General features: G+C 29.5%; 2 protein-coding genes across 2 annotated transcripts in view; one reads left to right on the top strand and one right to left on the bottom strand.

The window, feature by feature from the left end:
- The window catches only part of LOC123295787 (mitogen-activated protein kinase 1), a 208,225-nt gene extending 201,439 nt beyond the window's left edge, over nt 1–6,786 (top strand). Inside the window, exons 4-7 of the mRNA XM_044877245.1 lie at nt 4,576–4,710; nt 4,805–4,921; nt 5,506–5,862; nt 6,471–6,786. Coding sequence (XP_044733180.1) covers nt 4,576–4,710; nt 4,805–4,921; nt 5,506–5,862; nt 6,471–6,623 — 762 coding nt within the window. The 3' untranslated portion in view covers nt 6,624–6,786. The remainder of the gene's footprint in view (nt 1–4,575; nt 4,711–4,804; nt 4,922–5,505; nt 5,863–6,470) is intronic.
- Nucleotides 6,787–16,735: 9,949 nt separating this feature from the next.
- Nucleotides 16,736–20,097, bottom strand: LOC123295786 (nuclear cap-binding protein subunit 3-like). The gene is made up of 3 exons (XM_044877244.1): nt 19,842–20,097; nt 19,473–19,779; nt 16,736–18,464 (listed from the first exon to the last, which is right to left on the bottom strand). Exons 1-3 carry the CDS (start codon nt 20,031–20,033, stop codon nt 16,819–16,821), a joined length of 2,145 nt encoding a protein of 714 aa, XP_044733179.1. The 5' UTR covers nt 20,034–20,097; the 3' UTR covers nt 16,736–16,818.
- Nucleotides 20,098–20,362: the final 265 nt, after the last annotated feature.

Genomic DNA, 20,362 nt, shown 5'->3' with positions numbered 1-20,362 from the left:
AGGTCGAAATTTTTTTATTAATAATCGTGAATCTTCCATCAGCCTTTTTCTGTTTATGGGTCATCCTTTACAAAAATACTTGTGTACACATCTATCCATTTTGTTTTAATCGAAAAGTAGTTCATCACTATTTTTTACCTTTTAACCTTCGTTCACCCATCACCAACCCCTTTCATCTATCACCAGATCCCCTTTTCTTCTTTTCAATACCGTAGACCCGTTTTTGTTATCATGGACCCCAGATTCTTATTTTCGTTCCCGTATACCCGTTTCTATTCCTATGGACTCCTTATTCTTTTTTTTCGCTACCGTAGACTCCTTTCGCCTTACCACTTTGGGAATGACTGAGCTACATTCCCTACACACTGTTTAAAGCTCTCTAATGCTCCAGCTAAAGCAACTTTTATTTTTGTTTAAAATTTCAATGATCTAAAATTTGAAAAGAATAATTCTAAAAATATATGCAGCATATTATACCTCAGGCACCTTGTAAAATGTATATGATATATTTTCTAACTTGAACTTTGTGGTTGTTTCAAGAAAACTAATAAATTTGTCAGAAACTATTAATTTTATGTAGAAAAAAAATTTCTGGCTTACATTTTGACACTTAGGTATGAAGAAGATAGTTTGAAGTACTTAGAAGTAGTAAAATTCATGTATATCTGTGGTGAATATACTTTAACTTGAAGGTTTCTATTCAAACTTCATGAATGATAAGAATTCGAATAAATTAGAAACAAAAAACAACTTTACTACTTACATATGATTTTCTACCTAGACAAAAGCAATAAATTATTTTCATACATTTTGAATTTTTTTCTATTTTCTCAGATAGATTCAGTAAAATCAGTATATAGATAATATACAGTCAAACCTGGTTAAGAGAGCGTTGAAGGGGCCGTGAATTTTATTTCGCTTATAGAGAATTCGAGTTTCTAGCTGCTTATACAGGTGCAGGAGAGGTCTGTCTCACTTAGAGAGGTCTTCTACCTACAAAAACAATATAACGCAGAATAGGAAAAACAAAAACACATGCAGTTCTTGAAAAATAAAGAATGAGTCATACATAGTAAATGTTGAATTGTCGCTTTTAGACGTACTGGCAAGAGAAACTCTCAGGTCAAAGTCCGGAACCGGGAAATATTCTCACTTATAGAGTTTTCTCGCTTACCCAGGTTTGACTGTATTTTTTAGAAGAGATACTGATGTCCATGAATTTTTTATTTTTTCCTCTTTAATTTTCTATAACTTGTCTAATATCAGCCGATGTGATCGTTTGAATGTACCATTCCATATCTTTGGATATTTCAAGCAGGCTTCTCGAGTTCGATTAGACGTGCCTGAGTGCGACCAATATTTCGCATATTACCGATCAATTAATAAAGTGAGTTATTTAATTTAAAAAAACGCTTTTTTTCGATAAACCCGTATTTTAAAAAATTCGTTTTTAACGATTTTTTTTTTTTCAATTAATTATTTATTTAACAATTTTTTGACATCGGGCTGGGTTAGATTGATCAGAAATAAATAGTTACATATATTTTCTTTGAACATTTTTATAAACGAAGCCTATTTTTTAAAAACTAAATAATCCATTTTTGATTAAATTTGGCCGCCATTTCCTATGTGATTCCCTATTGCCAGTTTGGAAAAAAAATAGTGCATTGAATTCTGCGGAAAATTTTCGATTTTTACATGTATATGTTTGCTGTATCTCGGTTACGAAAAATTGAACTCGGAATATACACAGAATATACTAAAGGCCTAAAGTATTGAGACAAACGTATACGATAAAATAATTTCGTTTGATATTAGTAGTAGTTAATTATTTAAAACAATGAATTTTCAATTTAATTCAAACAATAGTTATTCTATCCATAAATAAAGACCCATTTTCGGAAACTATTCTATTTAAGAATACAAAATTTATATACATATATTTCGACACGTTACACCCCAATATCAAAGGAGGCATTTTATAAAAACTCTGTATAAATTCGTCTTTTCTCTAGCATTTTCTTTGATAGTTTAGTATGTATATAATCCATTTTGTGTCTCTGAATTAAACAAGTGACAACTCATATCAAAATCCTGAATGATTTAAGCTTCTAAAGTTTTATTTAACACGGGCGTTAAAACAGTTTCGCTAAAAATAAATAACAATTTTTTTTACCATATAAAACGGAAGTCTAATGAAAGTCTACTCCATTTTAAGCCAACCCGACTTTCAAAAACTTCCAGAGATTTGCTGAAAATTGTCTAGTACTGAACATAATACAGTGAAACTTGATTAAATGGGACCTGGATATGTGAGAAACCTTCATAACTGGAACTCATGTTGAGGTCACTTTGGTACTGAAAGTACCAACACTTTGGTAATGATTTCTCTGTTAGTGAGGCGAATCAAACCTCTATATCTGGAATTCGCTCTTTCGATTTTATCGTCATAGATACCTCGAGTACTGAGACAGCGAGTGAATTTCATATGCATTATGCATTAACCTCTGTAATTGAGAACTGAGGTAGCATCGTTTTGTTTGTTTACTTACTTATTCTTATTCTACCCGCAAATTCCGCACTTAACTAATTTTGAGCCTCAATGACCTTCAGTTTTAGTTTTGCTTTAACATCATAATTCTATTATTTGTTGAATAATTCAAAATAAAGATAAAATTCAATTACAATGTTCTGAAGGACAAAAAAAACTAAAACGTGTACGTTTATCAGAATATCCTGAACTTGAGCAGTTTTGCAAACATAGATCAAGCAACTTCGTAACAAAAACGTTCCGTTAAGTGGGCCCAAGATTTAAAAAAAGCCACAAGATTTCGCGCGAAGGCTCGGTATTCATAAATTTTTTTTGCTGCAATGGCTGGTTGGAAGGGTTTAAAAAAGAAACTATATAGTTTTCAAAGCAATTTGTGGAGAAAGTAACGCTGTTGATGTTAACAAATGTAGCCAATGGATTATTAATTGCACCTACTGTAAGTGGAATACCTCTATAAGCGAGACAAATTTGCAGGTCCCTTGATGCAAATTTGCAGGTCACCTATCTAGGTTTCACTGTAATAATGTGTTAATACACCTTAAAAAAATACAGCCCAAAAAATGTCTTTCATCATCAAAACTTTTAGGGTACTATTCTTTTAGAAGCGTTCAGCATTTTCCTCCTCAGATTAGTTGCTAACGAATTATAACTTTACAAAACTTTTAGTAATATGAGTCATTGGCACTTGATCAGTTTTTCCTTTCCTCCATAAGCTTATGAGAGTTATTATAAAGAAGCTTCTTTGAAAATATAGCTAGCATATAAATATAAATATTATTCTCCATACGCAATTTTAATTATTTTATTAGTTTCGTTCGAAATAATTTATCAAAACCTTTCTGAAAATGTTTATTCTCAAAATTATTATTCCCTAAAGGATTATAAAGTTACTAATTAAAATAATAAATACTTGACTATTATTTAATGGGTCAGGTGACATTAATTTACATAAAAGAAATTATTGTGAAAGTAATATAATATTTTATAGAATCGTTAATGAAGTCACGGAATGACCCTAACTTTTTTTTATTTGTATAATTTGAAATATTGTGGTAAAGATTTGTGAAAACTAAATTAAAATTAATGAAAATTTATTATTTCCAATTTTTTGAATACGTAATTTATACGGAAATGTAATAATTGAAAGAAATTTTAAAATATAGAACAATGAATATACACACTTGTTTATTATAATAATAATAATTATAATGGGGTTTAACCTCCGTTTCTCTGACATATACACCTATAACAGAAGCAACCCACATCATTATTTGTTAATCTTTATTAACCTGCAACCTATGTCTAAGTAGACAAACAGTCGAAGTCTTACACCACTTAGGCCTAAGTTGTTTATTAGGGTGTAAACACTTCGTAAAAAAAGTCAACCTCTCATAGGCGACCCCTTTTTCGGGGGGTAATTGGGGGTTTTTATCAGTTTTTTTACAAATTATAAAAAACTATGCAGCAAATAAAAAAAACGAAAATTTCGAAATTTCCGCAACTTTTATACAATCCGTTTGAAGAAATTGGTCACCAAAGTTTTTTCTTAAGTTGTGTCCTCTCGGGTGAACGGTGATGTTTACGAAAGAATGCTTCAAATAAAAGTTATTAATTTTTTTATAAAGAATAACTTTTACATTTAAATTTTTTTATTTATATTTATCGGTTAACAAGATGGATATTTTTTCATTTGATTGAATGAGCAACAAAAATTTCATTTTAAAATTAGCATTTCTCGGTCAATTTTGAAGCTAGAAAGTCGAAAATGTGTGCCAATACATCAGCTAGAACTTATAATTTATTTTTTTTATACATAGTTACATAGTTTTTTTGTTATTTGTAAAAAACTGAGTAAAACCCCCAAAAGGGGGCTCGCACCTCAGAGGTGGACTTTTTTTTACAAAGTGTTTGCAACCTAATAAACAACGGCGGAAAATTCTTTATTACCATGATATTCTATTGAATTTTATTAGACTAATATCACAGTACATAATATTAATTTGGTTCTTTTTCTTTATTTTCAGAGACTAAGTAATGACCATATTTGTTACTTTCTATATCAAATTCTTCGAGGTTTGAAATATATACATTCAGCAAATGTTCTACATCGAGATCTTAAACCTTCAAATCTTCTATTAAACACAACATGTGATTTAAAGGTAAAATTATAATAATTATTAAACACAACATGTGATTTAAAGATCAAATAATTACAATTAGACCTTTGTTAACTTTATGGATTTTTTATTGTAGATTTGTGACTTTGGATTAGCACGAGTAGCTGATCCTGATCATGATCATACGGGATTTTTAACAGAGTATGTTGCAACACGATGGTATCGAGCACCAGAAATTATGCTTAATTCCAAAGTAAGTAATTCAATTCTAAACGTTACAAACGCCTGTAAAGAGTGTTTTTTTAGAAGTTCACAAGTTAAATTTAAATAAAACAAAGAAAAATATTTTTATTATCAATAAAACTGGCTTTATTGCAAAGATAATTTTTTGCCATTAATGTTGAATATGATTTCAGTTAATTTTGCTCTATAAACTCCAATTATATCCAATTTTTGTAAACCAAGTATGTAATCCAACTAAATTTGGGTCATTCTTTTCAAATTTCTGGTCAAATTTAACCTCAATATAATATATTTCAAAAATGTGGGGTCCTGGTCCCTGTCTTTTAGCACAAGTTGAATTGTAGCGAAACAGTAACATCAAAACTGAAAAGAGTAACCCAAAGCTAGTGGGATTCAAAAAAAATTTATATTACTCAAAATCAGAATATTTAAGTATATTTCATACTTTTCAAATTTAACCTCACTAGGTTACAAGATTGTTGGCTCCTGGTCCCGACTTACATCAACCACTCAAGCAAGATGTAAATCTCTAAAAAAAAAAACACCCTATACTATGATTTAAAATACTGCTATAATTCAAATTTTTGTCTATAGGGTTACACAAAATCAATAGATATATGGTCTGTGGGATGTATATTAGCAGAAATGTTATCAAATCGTCCCATATTCCCTGGTAAACATTACTTGGATCAATTAAATCATATATTGAGTGTGCTAGGATCACCATCGCAGGAGGACTTAGAATGTATAATAAATGACAAAGCACGTGGTTATTTACAATCATTACCATTTAAACCAAAAGTGCCATGGAGTAAATTATTTGGTAATGCTGATCCAAGAGCATTAGATTTATTAGATAAAATGTTAACATTTAATCCAAATAAACGTATTGGTGTTGAAGAGGCACTATCACATCCATATCTTGAACAATATTATGATCCTGCTGATGAGGTAAGACTTTTTTACATTACATTCCTAATTTTAGCACAACAAAATGGCCTACCTGAAGTTGAACTAACAATATAGGGAACTAACAAATTGCTTGTCTATTTCCCACGAAAATGAAAATTTTTGATGAAGTATCTTCCGCTCAACTTTTTGAACCTCACTCTACAATTTAGCTTGATGATTTCCGTGACATGTGGGTCAGCGAAGTAAAACTGCGGAAACGCATTGCCGGATAGGACGTCAAAAATTCACTTGAAGCATATTTGCAGTGAAAAAGCTTTCCAAATGTCTACCAAATGCTTCGCGTTCTGGCAGTTTTTCTTGTGACAACAGCGGCGAATGGACGATCCTTTACAACCTTGCGTTGTCTCAAAACATACCTTAAAGCGAAATAGGAAATAGTCATGAAATTTTTTTTCGTATTTCTTAACAAGTTTGGAAAATACCGTAAAAGAGTTAATGAACATTATCGGAGTAGGAATGTTTTTCTGAGGGATTCTAGCAATCGATGTGTATAACGTCTAGATTAGAGTTCCGATCAATTTTCGGGAGCTAGGAACTAGTCTAGTGGTACAACATAATATGTTACATTTTGTAAATTTCGTTTTCAGCCCGTCGCAGAAGAACCTTTCCGTTTTTCAATGGAATTGGACGATCTACCAAAAGAAACATTGAAAAAATACATATTCGAAGAGACGTTATTATTCAAACATAAGGCAAATCAAGAACATGGTAATTTTAACGATCGTTATATTAACGAATAGAAAAAACGTAAATACAGTGATGATGATACAACTACCAATAATCATAACGATTTTATGCAGAAAAATCGTAAAATTCGATGTTTATCCGAACATCAATAAACAAAAAAATATGTTTGATAATATTTAATTATTGAAGAAAAAAAACATAAATAATAAACATAAAGTACAATTTTTAAATGTTTTTATCCCCTCCCTTATACCATACCATATACAAACAACCCTCTCTCCTTGTCCTATCAATTCCTTTTAAAACTGTACGATTACGGTGCTCTGTTAAAGTAGCATTTTAGAATTATATCTTTCATTATTAAAAAAATATTATAGTCATAACCTCAAACAGTTCTCCTGAAAATATTTCAGGATTTTATTTTTCAGGAGTAAAATGAACACATATTCATTTTATTTGTGAAAAATCATTTACGTGTACATTTAACTATATTGGGAGGGGATAAATCATTTAATTTTATCCCTTTCTTTCTTTTTTTTATGAATTTTGAAAAATTGTAAAAATGTCTCAACCCACAAATTATGAAGTATTATGAATTTTTAATTGCTTATGGTAGACTCAATTTTATATTCTCTAATATTCAAAAAAATTTATGAATGGAATTGTAGAATCGAAGATCCATTCATTGGATCACAGTGTAGAATTTTCTATGGATCGAATTGATAAAATGGGAGCAAATTCGATTCGTCGATTTAAAAACTATATATAATCGTGTCGTTTTATCTTATTTTATTATTATTATCCAAAAAACGAAAATTTGTAGAATCAATGAGTATCATTTCTGTAGTCTTAAGGTAGTATAGCAGTATCGAGGCGGAAAACAGTTTAATCAAATCAGCAAAGGTTTTTAATTGGTTTTTGACAACTAATGATACACACAAATTTATAATAAATTAAAATCAATACAATATTTTATTGATCAAATTCTTAATATTTCTGATTAAGACAGAGGAAGAAACTAAATTATGATAAAAATAATTAAATTTAATCAAAACAATACGGTAAATCGTTTAGAATTTGTTTTCGGTGTATGTTTAAGAGATTCTAGAGTTCTATCTATTGAACAGTTTTTTTCTTTGAGATCAACCGTGCTAATTTTTAATAAGTCATCAATTTCCAACGTTATTAAACAGAGACACTCATAAGAGAATGTGTAAATTTGCATAATTTTTCTTTTTTTTTTACTGTTAACTAATGAAACTTTGAGTTAACTGTTATCCTCGAAACTGCAATACTACCTTAAAATGTTCGAGACTATTATAAATAATCAAAGAGGATAGGATAGAGGAGAAGCAGAAATATAGTTGTGAGTGACATATGGAGTCTATGGCGATCAAGGACTGCTATTAACTATTAAGTTTGAAAGCCTTACTCGGTAAAGGCGTTGGAACTCGTATACTACGATTTTACATTAGCTCTTATGAGCTGCTTCTCCTCTATTTTATACTCTTTGTAGGTAATGTTTTTACTAAAAAGAAACCAATAGCCTGAATAAAGTTAAATTATCTTTGGCTCAAGTTGTGCTGAAATTACTTTTCCAGACCATTTTATTGAAAAATTTCTAAAACATCAAATATAACATTTTCACACTTTCAAGAGGTTTCAATATCGTAATTTTTTTCAAATTTTACATAATTTTGATTCGAGTTTACAATCTATCGATTTTTTACTTCCATTTAAATTAAATTAATTTCCATATATAAAACATTGTGTGGGTTATTTTCAAATTAAAAGACACAAAATTATACAATAAATAAAGTTTAAAAATAATAAAATATTATCGAAAATTTCTTTAGTTATTATTTTGAAAAGTATTTGTGGTACAAACAAAAAGGCCATGTAAGACGGAAGAGAAAGTGTTGTTAAGTCATTGTATACTTTTTTTTATATTTAGTAAGTTTTAAAAAATAAAATAAATTCATTTTTTTTTAAATAATATATTAAGTAAAATAGAATTTTTAAGGTTTTGCATTTAAGTTAAAAGAAAATCAAGAATTTTTCATTTAATTAAAAGAAGAATATTCACTATCTCAAACTTTGCAGAACTGTTAATAGCGGTAATTAAAAAGCGCACCATCAAAAATCGTTTGAGATTTTGCATATGCTTTTTATAAAACAGTATGATTTCATCAATGGGTAATATTTGTATAGTTTATACACTTTTCAAAAAGAAAGTAAAAAAGCCTTATATAGAATCAAATCGGAAGTCATTTGTATTATGAAGTAACAACCTTTCAAATTAAGTACCTAAATGGTGCGACTATATGTCGTGATAGATAATTAAACAGTGCTTTCATTTACTCTCGCCAATAGCGCTTCCATCTAAATATTTAAGTTGGATTAATGATTAATCAATTCTAATGCATTCAAGATATTATAATTTCACATTTTTGGATGTTTTTTACGGATTTTCTCCATCATCTCAAAAATATAACGCTGACACGCAGCATTATTTAAACTTTTAAATAAGTTTAATAAAAGGATAAATACTTTGTCCATACAAATTTCAAAACATTTGATTCACTTCCGAAAAAAAAATGTTTTTATTAAATACCTGGGCGTAAAAAGTGTATAAACAATCAAAAAAAAAAAAAAAAAACATTTTAATATGATTTAATGTAAAATAGCTTTTTTTAATTTATTGACTAGAAAATAAAATAATTAAATTTTTATACTATACTATCGCGTTAATTAGAGATACAATGAAAAATGTCTAAAAGATTGGTGCCGCCATTATGTATTTCTCTCTAATAATTACCATCTAGTGTTAAAAAAAGTTATTACAAGCATCTAAATGAAAAATTACACAAAATGCATTTCAAAAACAAGTTAATTTTTATCAGTTTTTCCAATTTAATATTTTCTCAATCAAATAATGAATAGAATTAATTACAATCGTAATTAAATCATAATTTTTGAAATGTATTTATAGTATAATTATTACATAGGTAAAAATGAACAAAACAATTATGTAAAATATGTTCGAAAAATTCAGGAATTTAAATAAATAAATAAAAGAAACAAATGTTTTGTGAACAATGTGTGTGGACGTTCTATCATTAGAAAAAAGATGTACATAATTCATAAGTGCAAATAAAAAAATATTTTAGAAAAATGATATGAATGTCAGTCAGTTTGCGTTCTTTAGTGATGTGACGAATATTCGCATTCGCATAACTTTTTACATTCGCATTTGTATTCACAAGGAACGATGCAAATGTTTGGCGAATGTACTTGACAAGCAAAATGAAATCTTGTATATTTAGACGAACAATTATTGTATTATATATCAGTAATCTCGGAAATGGTTCCAACGATTTTCATGAAATTTATCATGCAGGGGGTTTCGGGGTGCGAAAAATCTATCTAGCTAGGTTTACTTTTAAGAAAACTATAATATGTAATAATAAATATGACTCTTCCTGATATCTTTTGGCGAGGCTATAAATTGCACGTGGTTCGCTACCTATATATTGTATAGTGTGAAGTCCATCTGGCTTTGTCTTTTTTGGTTGATAGTTGTGATATATACGTATATCGTAGTAAACGAAATAAAGTAGTTTACTGGTATATTAAAATTGTTATTTGTGTGGAGGCATTTTAAACTATTCTTATTAGTGATAAAATATGTGTGTTTTAACTAAAAAAATGCCGATACAGTCATCCAGGTACTTATATTATTATCACACAACTTGCATTTTACAATTTCTGCGTCATAAATTGTGAAATAAGTCCAAAATTCGCAAACATATGCTTTACTCATGTTTTTATATCTCTTTGTCACTTTTTACAAATCAAAACAAATATTTTCGAATGACATGTATCTGACTAACTTTATGCATTCTATCTATATCGGCTCAGCTGTATTCGGTTTAAACAAGGCTGATACGAAATGTCAAACCTGTCTAACAATTTGCACGCGCTTCATTTGATAGTCAACATTCGCATTCGAGATTGGAGTATATAAATACAAATATTGGCGTAGATAAATATAAATATAAAATATACAGCATTCGTCACATCACTAGTTGTTACCAGTCTTTTTTTTTTTAATTTTATTTTATAATAAATATTATGAAAGGTCAACAATAAATGAGTCTATTATTAGCATGGTACTAAAGAAATGGTACATTCAAAAATAATTTAAGCTCAGGTAATAATGCAATTCTTTTAGAATTGCGTAATTATTTTTTAATCCGTAGATATTCCAAACATTACACCCCATTTTACAATTTTTATAAATTTAAAAAAAACTTACGAGTTATCCAAAAGAAAAGAATTTTCAAGTCTTTCCTCAAACATGAGTTTAACAAATCAATATCTTTAAATTGCAAGTTTTTACTTAGAAACAATGGGCCATTATCTACGTATTTTAAATTATGTTTTATAAATTTCCCAAATCCGATCTCGAAATGTCGGAACCCTTTCTTAACCCTTAAGAAAATTGTGAAAAATCGAGAACAATTTTTTGTCTTCAATTTCGCTAAAAGTCAGTACATAATGTAATTTAGACCCAAAGAATACAAGAATCGGGTTCGATTGATGGTTTAATGTATAATTTTTGAAATCTCATTCAAAATCCCACATAAAAAGCGACTAAAAATTCTAACTTTTTTTAATATGGGTTTAATCTGTATTAATAGTTTGATCAATGATATTGGAAAATCGGGAATGACCAAAGGATCAACTATTGAGATAGCTAGATAGGCAAACAGTAGTCGAAAAATGTTAGTTTTAGTTCGTTAAATAACAAAATAAATTTTAAAATCCAACTCCAAGTTTTCAATTGCTTTAATCTGTTTTTTAACAACATGAAATAGTTACCCCCATGTTATTATGTCATACGATACGACTGTTTAAACTAAAAAGTTTAAATTCTAAACAATTATCATACAAAATATTAACCCATTTGTTTACAGAGCCAACTTACGTCATGGTCACAGAGCAACTGCGTCCAGCGTTTAAAATTTTAATGCTTTTTTATAGAAATTTTGTGTTTTTTCAATTCGGTTTTATTTCACAGACACCCAACTATTTATGTTTTAAAAATGTGACCTTGAGAAGAAAATTAATTTGAATGTATTATTTTTCTTATAATTTTTTTTTTTTGTATAATTTTAAACAAATAATATAAACACAGTATTTTAAACTCAATATTATTAATATTGTGTTGAGGATTATAATTAATTATAACAAAATAATATATTATTAAATGTACTTATTATAAAAAACAAAAAAAAAAATACAAAAAATAAAGTTTACATTTATTGAAAAAACAACAAATTATCAATCGGTTGTTTGTTATTACCTCTATGGTGGTTCAAATCAATGTTGTATTTAAAAAAAAATTGTTATATAAAAAAATACCAGAAAAAAAGATTAAAAGTGAGTTAAAATTATAAATATATTGTTGTAGATTTCATATTATTAATTAATTATCGATACGCACATTGTTTTTCATTCTTTTTGACTCTATAACGATTTACTCTTTAATCTTAAATTTTGTAGTTGGCAGATTACACACGATTCACAATTCGATATCTTCAGTAAATTTTTCAGCCACCTAATGATACGAAAGCTGGCAACGTTTTCGAGAGTTTATTTTAAGATGACTTAATTTCGGATATTTCTTTCCTTCTTGAGTACGTCTTGCATCTGAGAATTGTTGCGTTAATTAATTATGAATTCGCGCTAGCAAAGCAACAGAAATTCTAACTGGTAAATTAAAATTACATTCTATGAAACTAAATTAATAAATTTAAAAAAAGTAATAATATAAATATCTGGCGCGGTTTTACCATCGGTAAAACCGTTTAGCAAATATAATTTATATTGCTAAAAGGGCATGAAAAATAATTCGATAAAAATATTAAATTTAGTATCATTAAATGTCCTTATTTATAACTTTTGCAACTTAATCCAAAACTAGGCCGTCTTGAAATCAACTCTTTCGTGACGTTGCCATTCTTATACTATAATACTGGGTGAATTAAATAATCCCAGTACCGCAGCTTTTTAGGTTCACAGATGGATAAATTAGCATACTTCTCCCAAGACCTTACCTATTTCACCTCGTGCGATCTTCTTTTCAAGATGACTCTGCGTACAATTCTAAATTGTTTGCAGCAAATTTAAGGAGACTTGAAGTCGTCGAGTTTAGATAATTCTACCAACAAACTAATGTTTTTGAGTGTAGTCTGCCTTAATTGTATAACTATTAAACAATTTATTACTCCCAAAAAATGAACGGATAATATTTTAAAATTTATTATTTCAAAAGAAAACGTAACCAGTGGTACCTTCCACTGAATTACAACGAACCGTAAAGGTAAGTTTTGATTTTAAGAAATAGGAAAACCCATATTTACACGAAATCTTAATATAATTCATTTTTGAGACTAATTTTAATCTAGAAGTGGGAAAAATCAGGTTTAGAAAATGATCATGAGGTAGACAATTTTAGAAAAAAAATGTGTTCAAATAATTTGATTCCAATGATCCAAAAAATATGAAAATCAAATTCTTTTGAATATGAATGAACTTATTTCAAAATAATAAGCCCTCAATCGGAACTGAAATATTTACAACCATGCCTTCTTGTGAAATTATCAATATTCTCCGTTCATTTCCGAAACTTCTTCGATGATAATTAGATTATTTAGATTATAATTTTTCGTATAAAATTTGTAGAGTAAATCTACTTTTTGGTTAAAAAAAAAAAGATAGTATAAAATAATTAAATACAACCAAATAATTTTGTAAATGCTTATTACAAACAAGAATATTAATTTTATGTAAATGATATGGAAAATGAATCGAAATAAAAAGGTATTTTAGTGAATGCGATTTTAAAATTTTTTTTTTTGTGAACAAATAATTTTATTAAATGTATTTTTAAGAACAATCATTTTTTTTTTAAATATTGTTTAATTACCCTTATTTTTTCATGAACCCAAAAATATTTTGGTCTTTAAAACAAAGAAAATAAACTACATCAGATTTCAGAAAAAAAAATTAATCATTGTTGAGTTACTTGAATGTAACTATGGAATATTGAAGGAACTTGTTCATACATGAAAACCTCCGTGACCTCGGCACCCGTAATAATTGAATGTTGATTACTCCGATAATATCGATAGAATTGTAATTTTGACAATGCACTACCAATATTATTTCGAAAATATATGAATTAACAAAATAAAATAGAGCTAAAAAAATCGTACATTACCCGGATTTTTATTATTATTTATCGACAAGAAATGAACAAGCAATAATTTTCCAAAGGTTTTTGGAATGTGGTGTCCATGCGCAATTATTTTAATTATGAAACAGTAAATTTTATTGTTTACGGATGGCAGGGTCACGGAGGAATGAACAACCCATTTAATACTCTTTTGGAATATAATGGAACATACATGCAGCGTGAACATAAATTGTGACACACTTTATATTATTATATATTCTTTCTGATAAAACGAGAATCATTTGTTGCAAAAGTTCTCATCTATAATTTTTAATAACGATCATATTCAAAATCTCATTGGCTGGAAACCTAAATGAAAGGTCACTTGTTCCATTACTGTGATTAATCTGTTCTATGTTTTTACGACTTTAAGGCTGTTGTCTTGTTATAATATTGCCAACAAGTTTTGGATTATATGCGAGGTAAGAATATATAAGCTTGTAGTCAAATAAGGTATAATTTTTGTTTAATACTGTACCACCCAACTATAGTTGATTTTGTTCAACAGGAGAATGGTTTAACTTTGCATTATTATATCTTAACAATAAAACGGTCAATAATTTTTTTTTTAACTCAGAACAAATCCTTCCAAATTCTAACACTATGCCCATAGCAAAACAACAGCCTTAACATTTAACACGTGCAACGGACCTTAACAATGAAAAATTTTAATGCAGGAATTTTCAAAACGACACTCTTTTTTACTTTTCAACTGTAATATTATAACTATATAAATCGACTCTAAATTTCAAACTAATATTTGGAATCATTTTGACTAATTATTCAACTATTTTGAAAGGCTGGAAAAATTATTTGATTCACTTTGATTTGAGTATTTAAAACAGATGAGAATGTATTTATATAAATATAGGCATTATTGATAAATGATTTCAAGTAGAATTTAAAAGAGAAAACAATTTATTTTAAATTAAAAAAATTTGTACATCTTCCCAAATAAAATATAGTGTAACTAGTTTGAACCCTTCCAAGTTGTAAAAAAATTCAATGTAATAATTTTGTTTAATATATTTTATTAAAATGTGCATTTCATTTTATTGTAAAATAAAATTTAAAAAAAAAGAGAATACCGAATCGTAGAATATTTTTATCCCTTTTTCTTCATAATGTAGGATTTTAAATTAATTTAGATCTGGCGAGACAGGTAAGTAAAAATTGGTAATGAAACAGAACTGCAAAACTATTGGGTGAAATTAGCCTTTTTCCTCTCAAGATTAAAAAAAGATCCTCTAGATAGCAGGATATATTTGTACCCCCCCCCCCCGTGTTGCCATCTAGCGGATCTTTTTTTAATCTTCAGAGGAAAAAGGCCTGGAATTATTAATAATTGTATGTCCGGATTTAATGATAATATGATAATTTCTATGATTTATCATATGTAGTTAGTTAAAAATTTTTATTAGTATTATTTAAAAAATTAATGCTTTAATTAGCCTTTTTAACCTTCAGAGGAAAAAGGCTAATTGTAGAAAGCGAGATCTACGAAGGAATTCAATTTACAAAACCGTGGCCCAAAACGCAAATCTGAAAGTTTTGATGCTATGATATAGTACCTTAGACCATTAAGTACATGGCCTGAGCGTCAAACGATTTGAAGTGTGCCAACATCTTAATTGAATTGGCAAATTAATTGCTTAGGTCGTCAAATCCATCATAGCGACGTATGAAAATGTCAAAACAAAGTGTTGTTGTCATACTTGTCATTGTAGATTCGTAAGAAAAAATGTGAAGTGATACGTGATAAGTATTTTTTAAGTCAAAAAACGAAAAAGTTCAGTGAAATCACGATGTTTTATGTAAAACATTTTGTGATATGAAAATTTGACATTCTATGTATGTTTTTTTGATTAATTTCCCTATATGCAATGTTTTTTTTTTTTTTTTTTTTATCCTCAGATTTTGGGCACACCTCTCACTGTACGGAAATGCACTGTACGAAATGTATAGTACCTACGTAGATGAATGCATGACTTGGATAGGCCTATTTAGACCATTTTTATATGCTTGAGCTGCTTTAAAAAATATTTGAGGATTTACACGCAAGGGGCTACTTTATACAAATTTTTATGGTAATTCTAGTTATGTGTGTAAAATTTAAACTCATTTAGGAAGTTTTACATTATTTCATACGATCCGTATCGTCTCTATACGGATCGATTTTTCAGTCCTCTCGTGCAAGTAAAATCGTGCCCTGAATGTTTTCGATCTTTTCCTATTCTTTTTTCAGGTCCTAGTCACGGATTTTGGAGATACTTAATTCAATTTTTCTTAGTTAAACTAAAAATATAGACTTGAACATGATTATTGTTTAGTGGAACGCTCCCTGATATCTGGTACTTTCTAGTTACTGAGGTCGGTTTATTCAACTGATTTTTGTTATAAATTGTAATGTTTACTTGAGATACCTTCTCTTCTGCCACTAAATCACCTTGTATAGTAGTATTTCCGAGAATAGCAATATTTTTAAACAATGCAATCTTAAGACTTTATACCAGAGAAGCAAGCACACGTGGTTAATAAAATATATCATTTGATAGGTCATACTCTGAGCCGCTTGTAGCTATTTCGACGAACGAAAGTTAATATGGATGATGTTTGAAATGGTAAATCGAGAGGAAACAAATGACCCTTTTTGCGACCTTTTCTATTGCATTTTTTAGGTATTATTAATTTCAAATTTGTGATCAAGCTGAGTGGACATTGCTTATTTGGATACTTGTTAAAACTATGAGGTGTGTTTAGCAACGAATAAAATTCAAGAAAATATATAAAACAAAAAATTAGTATACTTTTATTTTAAACATCCATATACAAAGAATATTTATACTTTCTATAATACACGATTTAAATAAAACATTGGATCGATCCATCATAAAACAATAAAATGGATCGTTGTAAAACTGGTCTAAAAATATTCCAAAATAAAATCAAGTTTTCTTATAACTATCATTATGAACTTCTATTCGTAACGTGTCTTTAGCACCAGCCAACAATTTTTTATCACTTTTAATCACTGGTAACGCTGTTTTTTTCAAAACACTTGTATGTTTTTTAGGTTGTGGTTCATCACTAGACGAATCGGAATCCGACGAGGAACTCCCTGACTCCGAACTAGATGATTCCGATTCTGAATCTGAAGATTCACTTGAATCAGAACTTGGTTCTTTTTTAATACGTAACAGTTTACTTGAACGACTTTTTGAATCACTAATTTTACTACGTAAATCTGATGATCGACGATCTCGCTCGTCTTCATAACGCTTTGATCGGAATTGTTCACGATCCGACATTCGCCATGATCGCGATTCACCACTCCTTCGCGATGAAGATGTACCACGAGATATTGTCGATTGTATTTTTGGTTCTGGTCGATTTCGGACAACTACTTTCACTGTACTTCGTTGTCGAGTATCTGGAATATAATCATCTTCCTCGAGTAAATCTTCCTCTTCGGATTGGTAAACTCGTTCGGATATTCGATAATGAACGCGATCATCTTCGTATTGTGATGAGGATCGAAAAGTGTTTTTGGTTACTTTACTCCCTAATCGATTTTCGAATCTGTGACTAATTGATCGTTTATCTTCGATTATTGTTTGTGGCACTCGTACTGTTATTTCAGGTAATCGGCGTTTATCCGTTTGTAACAATCGATTACGTAAATCTGTGTTATTTTCAAGAACAGTTCGTGAATGAAACTGTTCACGAACAATTTGTTTATCAATAACTTCGACTTTCTTTGTTTGGGACATTTTTTTAAGTGTTTTTAAACGGTTTATTCGCTCTTGCTCTTCATCCGCATACATTCGCATACGCGGTACTTTCTTCCGTTTTGGTTCGCTACTTTCAACTGTTTCTGATTCGTCGTCGAGTGAATTAGTCTGAGATATTCGCCGTTTAACTCCAATTCGTTCTTGTAATGATTTATTTGTGATGATTATTCGTTGTTCTTTAAATGGTTCACGAATTATTTCTTTTGGTTCGTTAAATACAACACCTCGATCTTCGTTACTCCATCGTTCAGCTAACGTACCCCAAGGATTTTTACCCGTGGGATCAATATCTATATCGTCTGCGACTAATACTTGTCGTTCTGTAAGTCCTCCTTTAAGCTGCCGTTTACGACTTTGTGATATTAAACCTTTCATACCTCCAAAATTTGGATTACCATATTTTTTGTAATATTCACTTAATTTTTCGGCTTTAAACGGTTTTTTATCCGTTTTGAAAGCAAAACGTAAGAGTATTGATTTGGCTTTTGGATGTGGTTGTCCATATCGCCAATATCCAGGTGGAATTGGTATAGAAATTTCGGTTATGTCAATTGGTTCTTCAGATTCCCAATCTTCGTTGTTTACTGCATTATTTGCTTCATCTTCTTGCGAGATTAATAATATACTACGTCCTTTACGAGAGTTTAGTGCCTTTTCCTCTTCTTCTGCGGCTTCTGGATCTTCTGGTTCTTTGGGAACAAATGGATTTTCTTCGTCTGTGAAGTCGAATCCATTGATGCGTTTTGATAAACCGTGTAAAGCTCTGGAAGCTGATACATTATCCTGCCAAACAACGTTACCTGCACCGAAAATATGTTTAATTATCGATATTTTAAAATAATTATTAAAGTTTATGGCTTACGAAACCATATTTAAGAAAATAAAAAACATCCATTCAAATATAAAGTGAATGATGCGCATTGCTACACGGAACACCGTGTTGGTGCCGGCGCAATCGACGTAAGTTTTCGAGTGAACGCAAGTTGGCGATCATTCACTGTACCGCGGATTGGTCTTACCTTTAATGGAGTTGAGTAAACACCGGCCTATGTGATTTTTCGCTTTTTGTTTACCCCTGAGATTACGTTCATTCACTGATCCACGGGTTAGGCATGCTTTTAATGGAATCGAGTTGGCAAAAGTCTGCAGGTTTTTTAGGTTTTTCGATAATCCTGTGATTTCGTTCAAACGCCCATCCACGTGTTGACCATGCCCTTATTGAGTCGAGTTAGTACGGGTCCGCGGGTTTACTTTTAATAAATTTAACCAAAAGGAAAAAAGCAGACCCGTGCTAACTCGACCCCACTAAAGGCATGGTCAATCAGTGGATCACAAAAATAATACAATCAGGGTAACGTATTTAAAATCGCGTGCGAATGCATATTTCAAATTTAATGCTGTATCTTCAAGATGTTTTAAAATGGGCACCATAACTACTAATTAAGTACAATTTTGAAATATTAAATGTTCGCGATTAGTAATATTGTTTGTATATTTTAAGCATATTTACTAACAAATAAGGTAATTAGTTAAATTAATCCATTTATTCCTTTTAATCACGACAAAATAACTTTTATTGACACTGAAAATGTGTAACTATTTTCGTTAATTAATGAAAAACTATTAATTTTTCACCAGCTCCGACAACGGATTCGAAATCTATATGACGTTCTAGGAGCTTTTTTAAGAAAAGTAGCTAAAGTAAAAATTTACCCGTATATCTTTGAATAGATTCTGGATTAAAAGGATATCACAACTTCTGAGGTGCTAAGTAATTATAGCCTTGAATCTCCTTAATTAACACTTACAAGAATAATCATTGATCCATTCAATTGAGGATGGCGCATATAAGCTAAAATATCCAAACACATCTTTCGTACTCATTTCTTCGACACCACGCATATGTAAAGCATCAAATCGAACCATTTTCTCATCACCAGGTGTTATATTCAAACTATCATACAACTCTTGTAACTCTGCATCAGTAATAGCTTTCGATTCATTCGGGTGAATTCCAAATCGTCGTGCTCGAACTGTTAATTTCTCTTGTTCATTCTTCGAGAAAATATCAAACCCTGTAGAAAATCCACCTTCCTTATTCCACCATTTACTACCCTACAAAATAATCATGTTTAACATAAAATTTTATTTAGGAAAAAGTTTTTTTTTTGACTTACCACATTGGCTGTTTTAGAATTGACTACATCCATTTTTTTATTTTCATCATCGCAATCTTCTGAGTTTTTATCTTCACCACTCACTTCACCATCTTCGATTTCACCCGCAGTATCTACGTCCATTTGATTATTCGCAATATCATTTTGTATTTCAATTCGAATTATCGGACGTGCCGTTGTTTCAGATTCCATAATTTTTTCTTTGCCAAATCTCTCAAAAACTATTTTCAATATATCTGAATATATCTTCCTCAAATGAAAGCCGTTCAAATGTAAATAGAGAATGATTACTAAAAAGTAACGCTATCTATGTTTTTACGTATTTTTAAATTTCACCGCGTAATGTGAGTAAAATTTGTTTATCGCTGTTTTTGTAAACAATTTATGTTTTAAAAATAAAAAATAAATTATTTCTCATCGTTATCAAAATACGTTATCGGTGTGTACTTATATTTCTGTTTAACTTACTTAATTTGTCATATTTTCATAATAACTTAAGTACATGCTTTTGAAACAAAAAT

This window comes from Chrysoperla carnea, chromosome 3 (genome assembly GCF_905475395.1).
Source record: "Chrysoperla carnea chromosome 3, inChrCarn1.1, whole genome shotgun sequence".
In the NCBI taxonomy this organism is placed as follows: Eukaryota; Metazoa; Arthropoda; class Insecta; order Neuroptera; family Chrysopidae; genus Chrysoperla; species Chrysoperla carnea.
The sequence above is the reverse complement of the archived record's forward strand: the minus strand, read 5'-3'. Positions and strand labels throughout refer to the sequence as shown.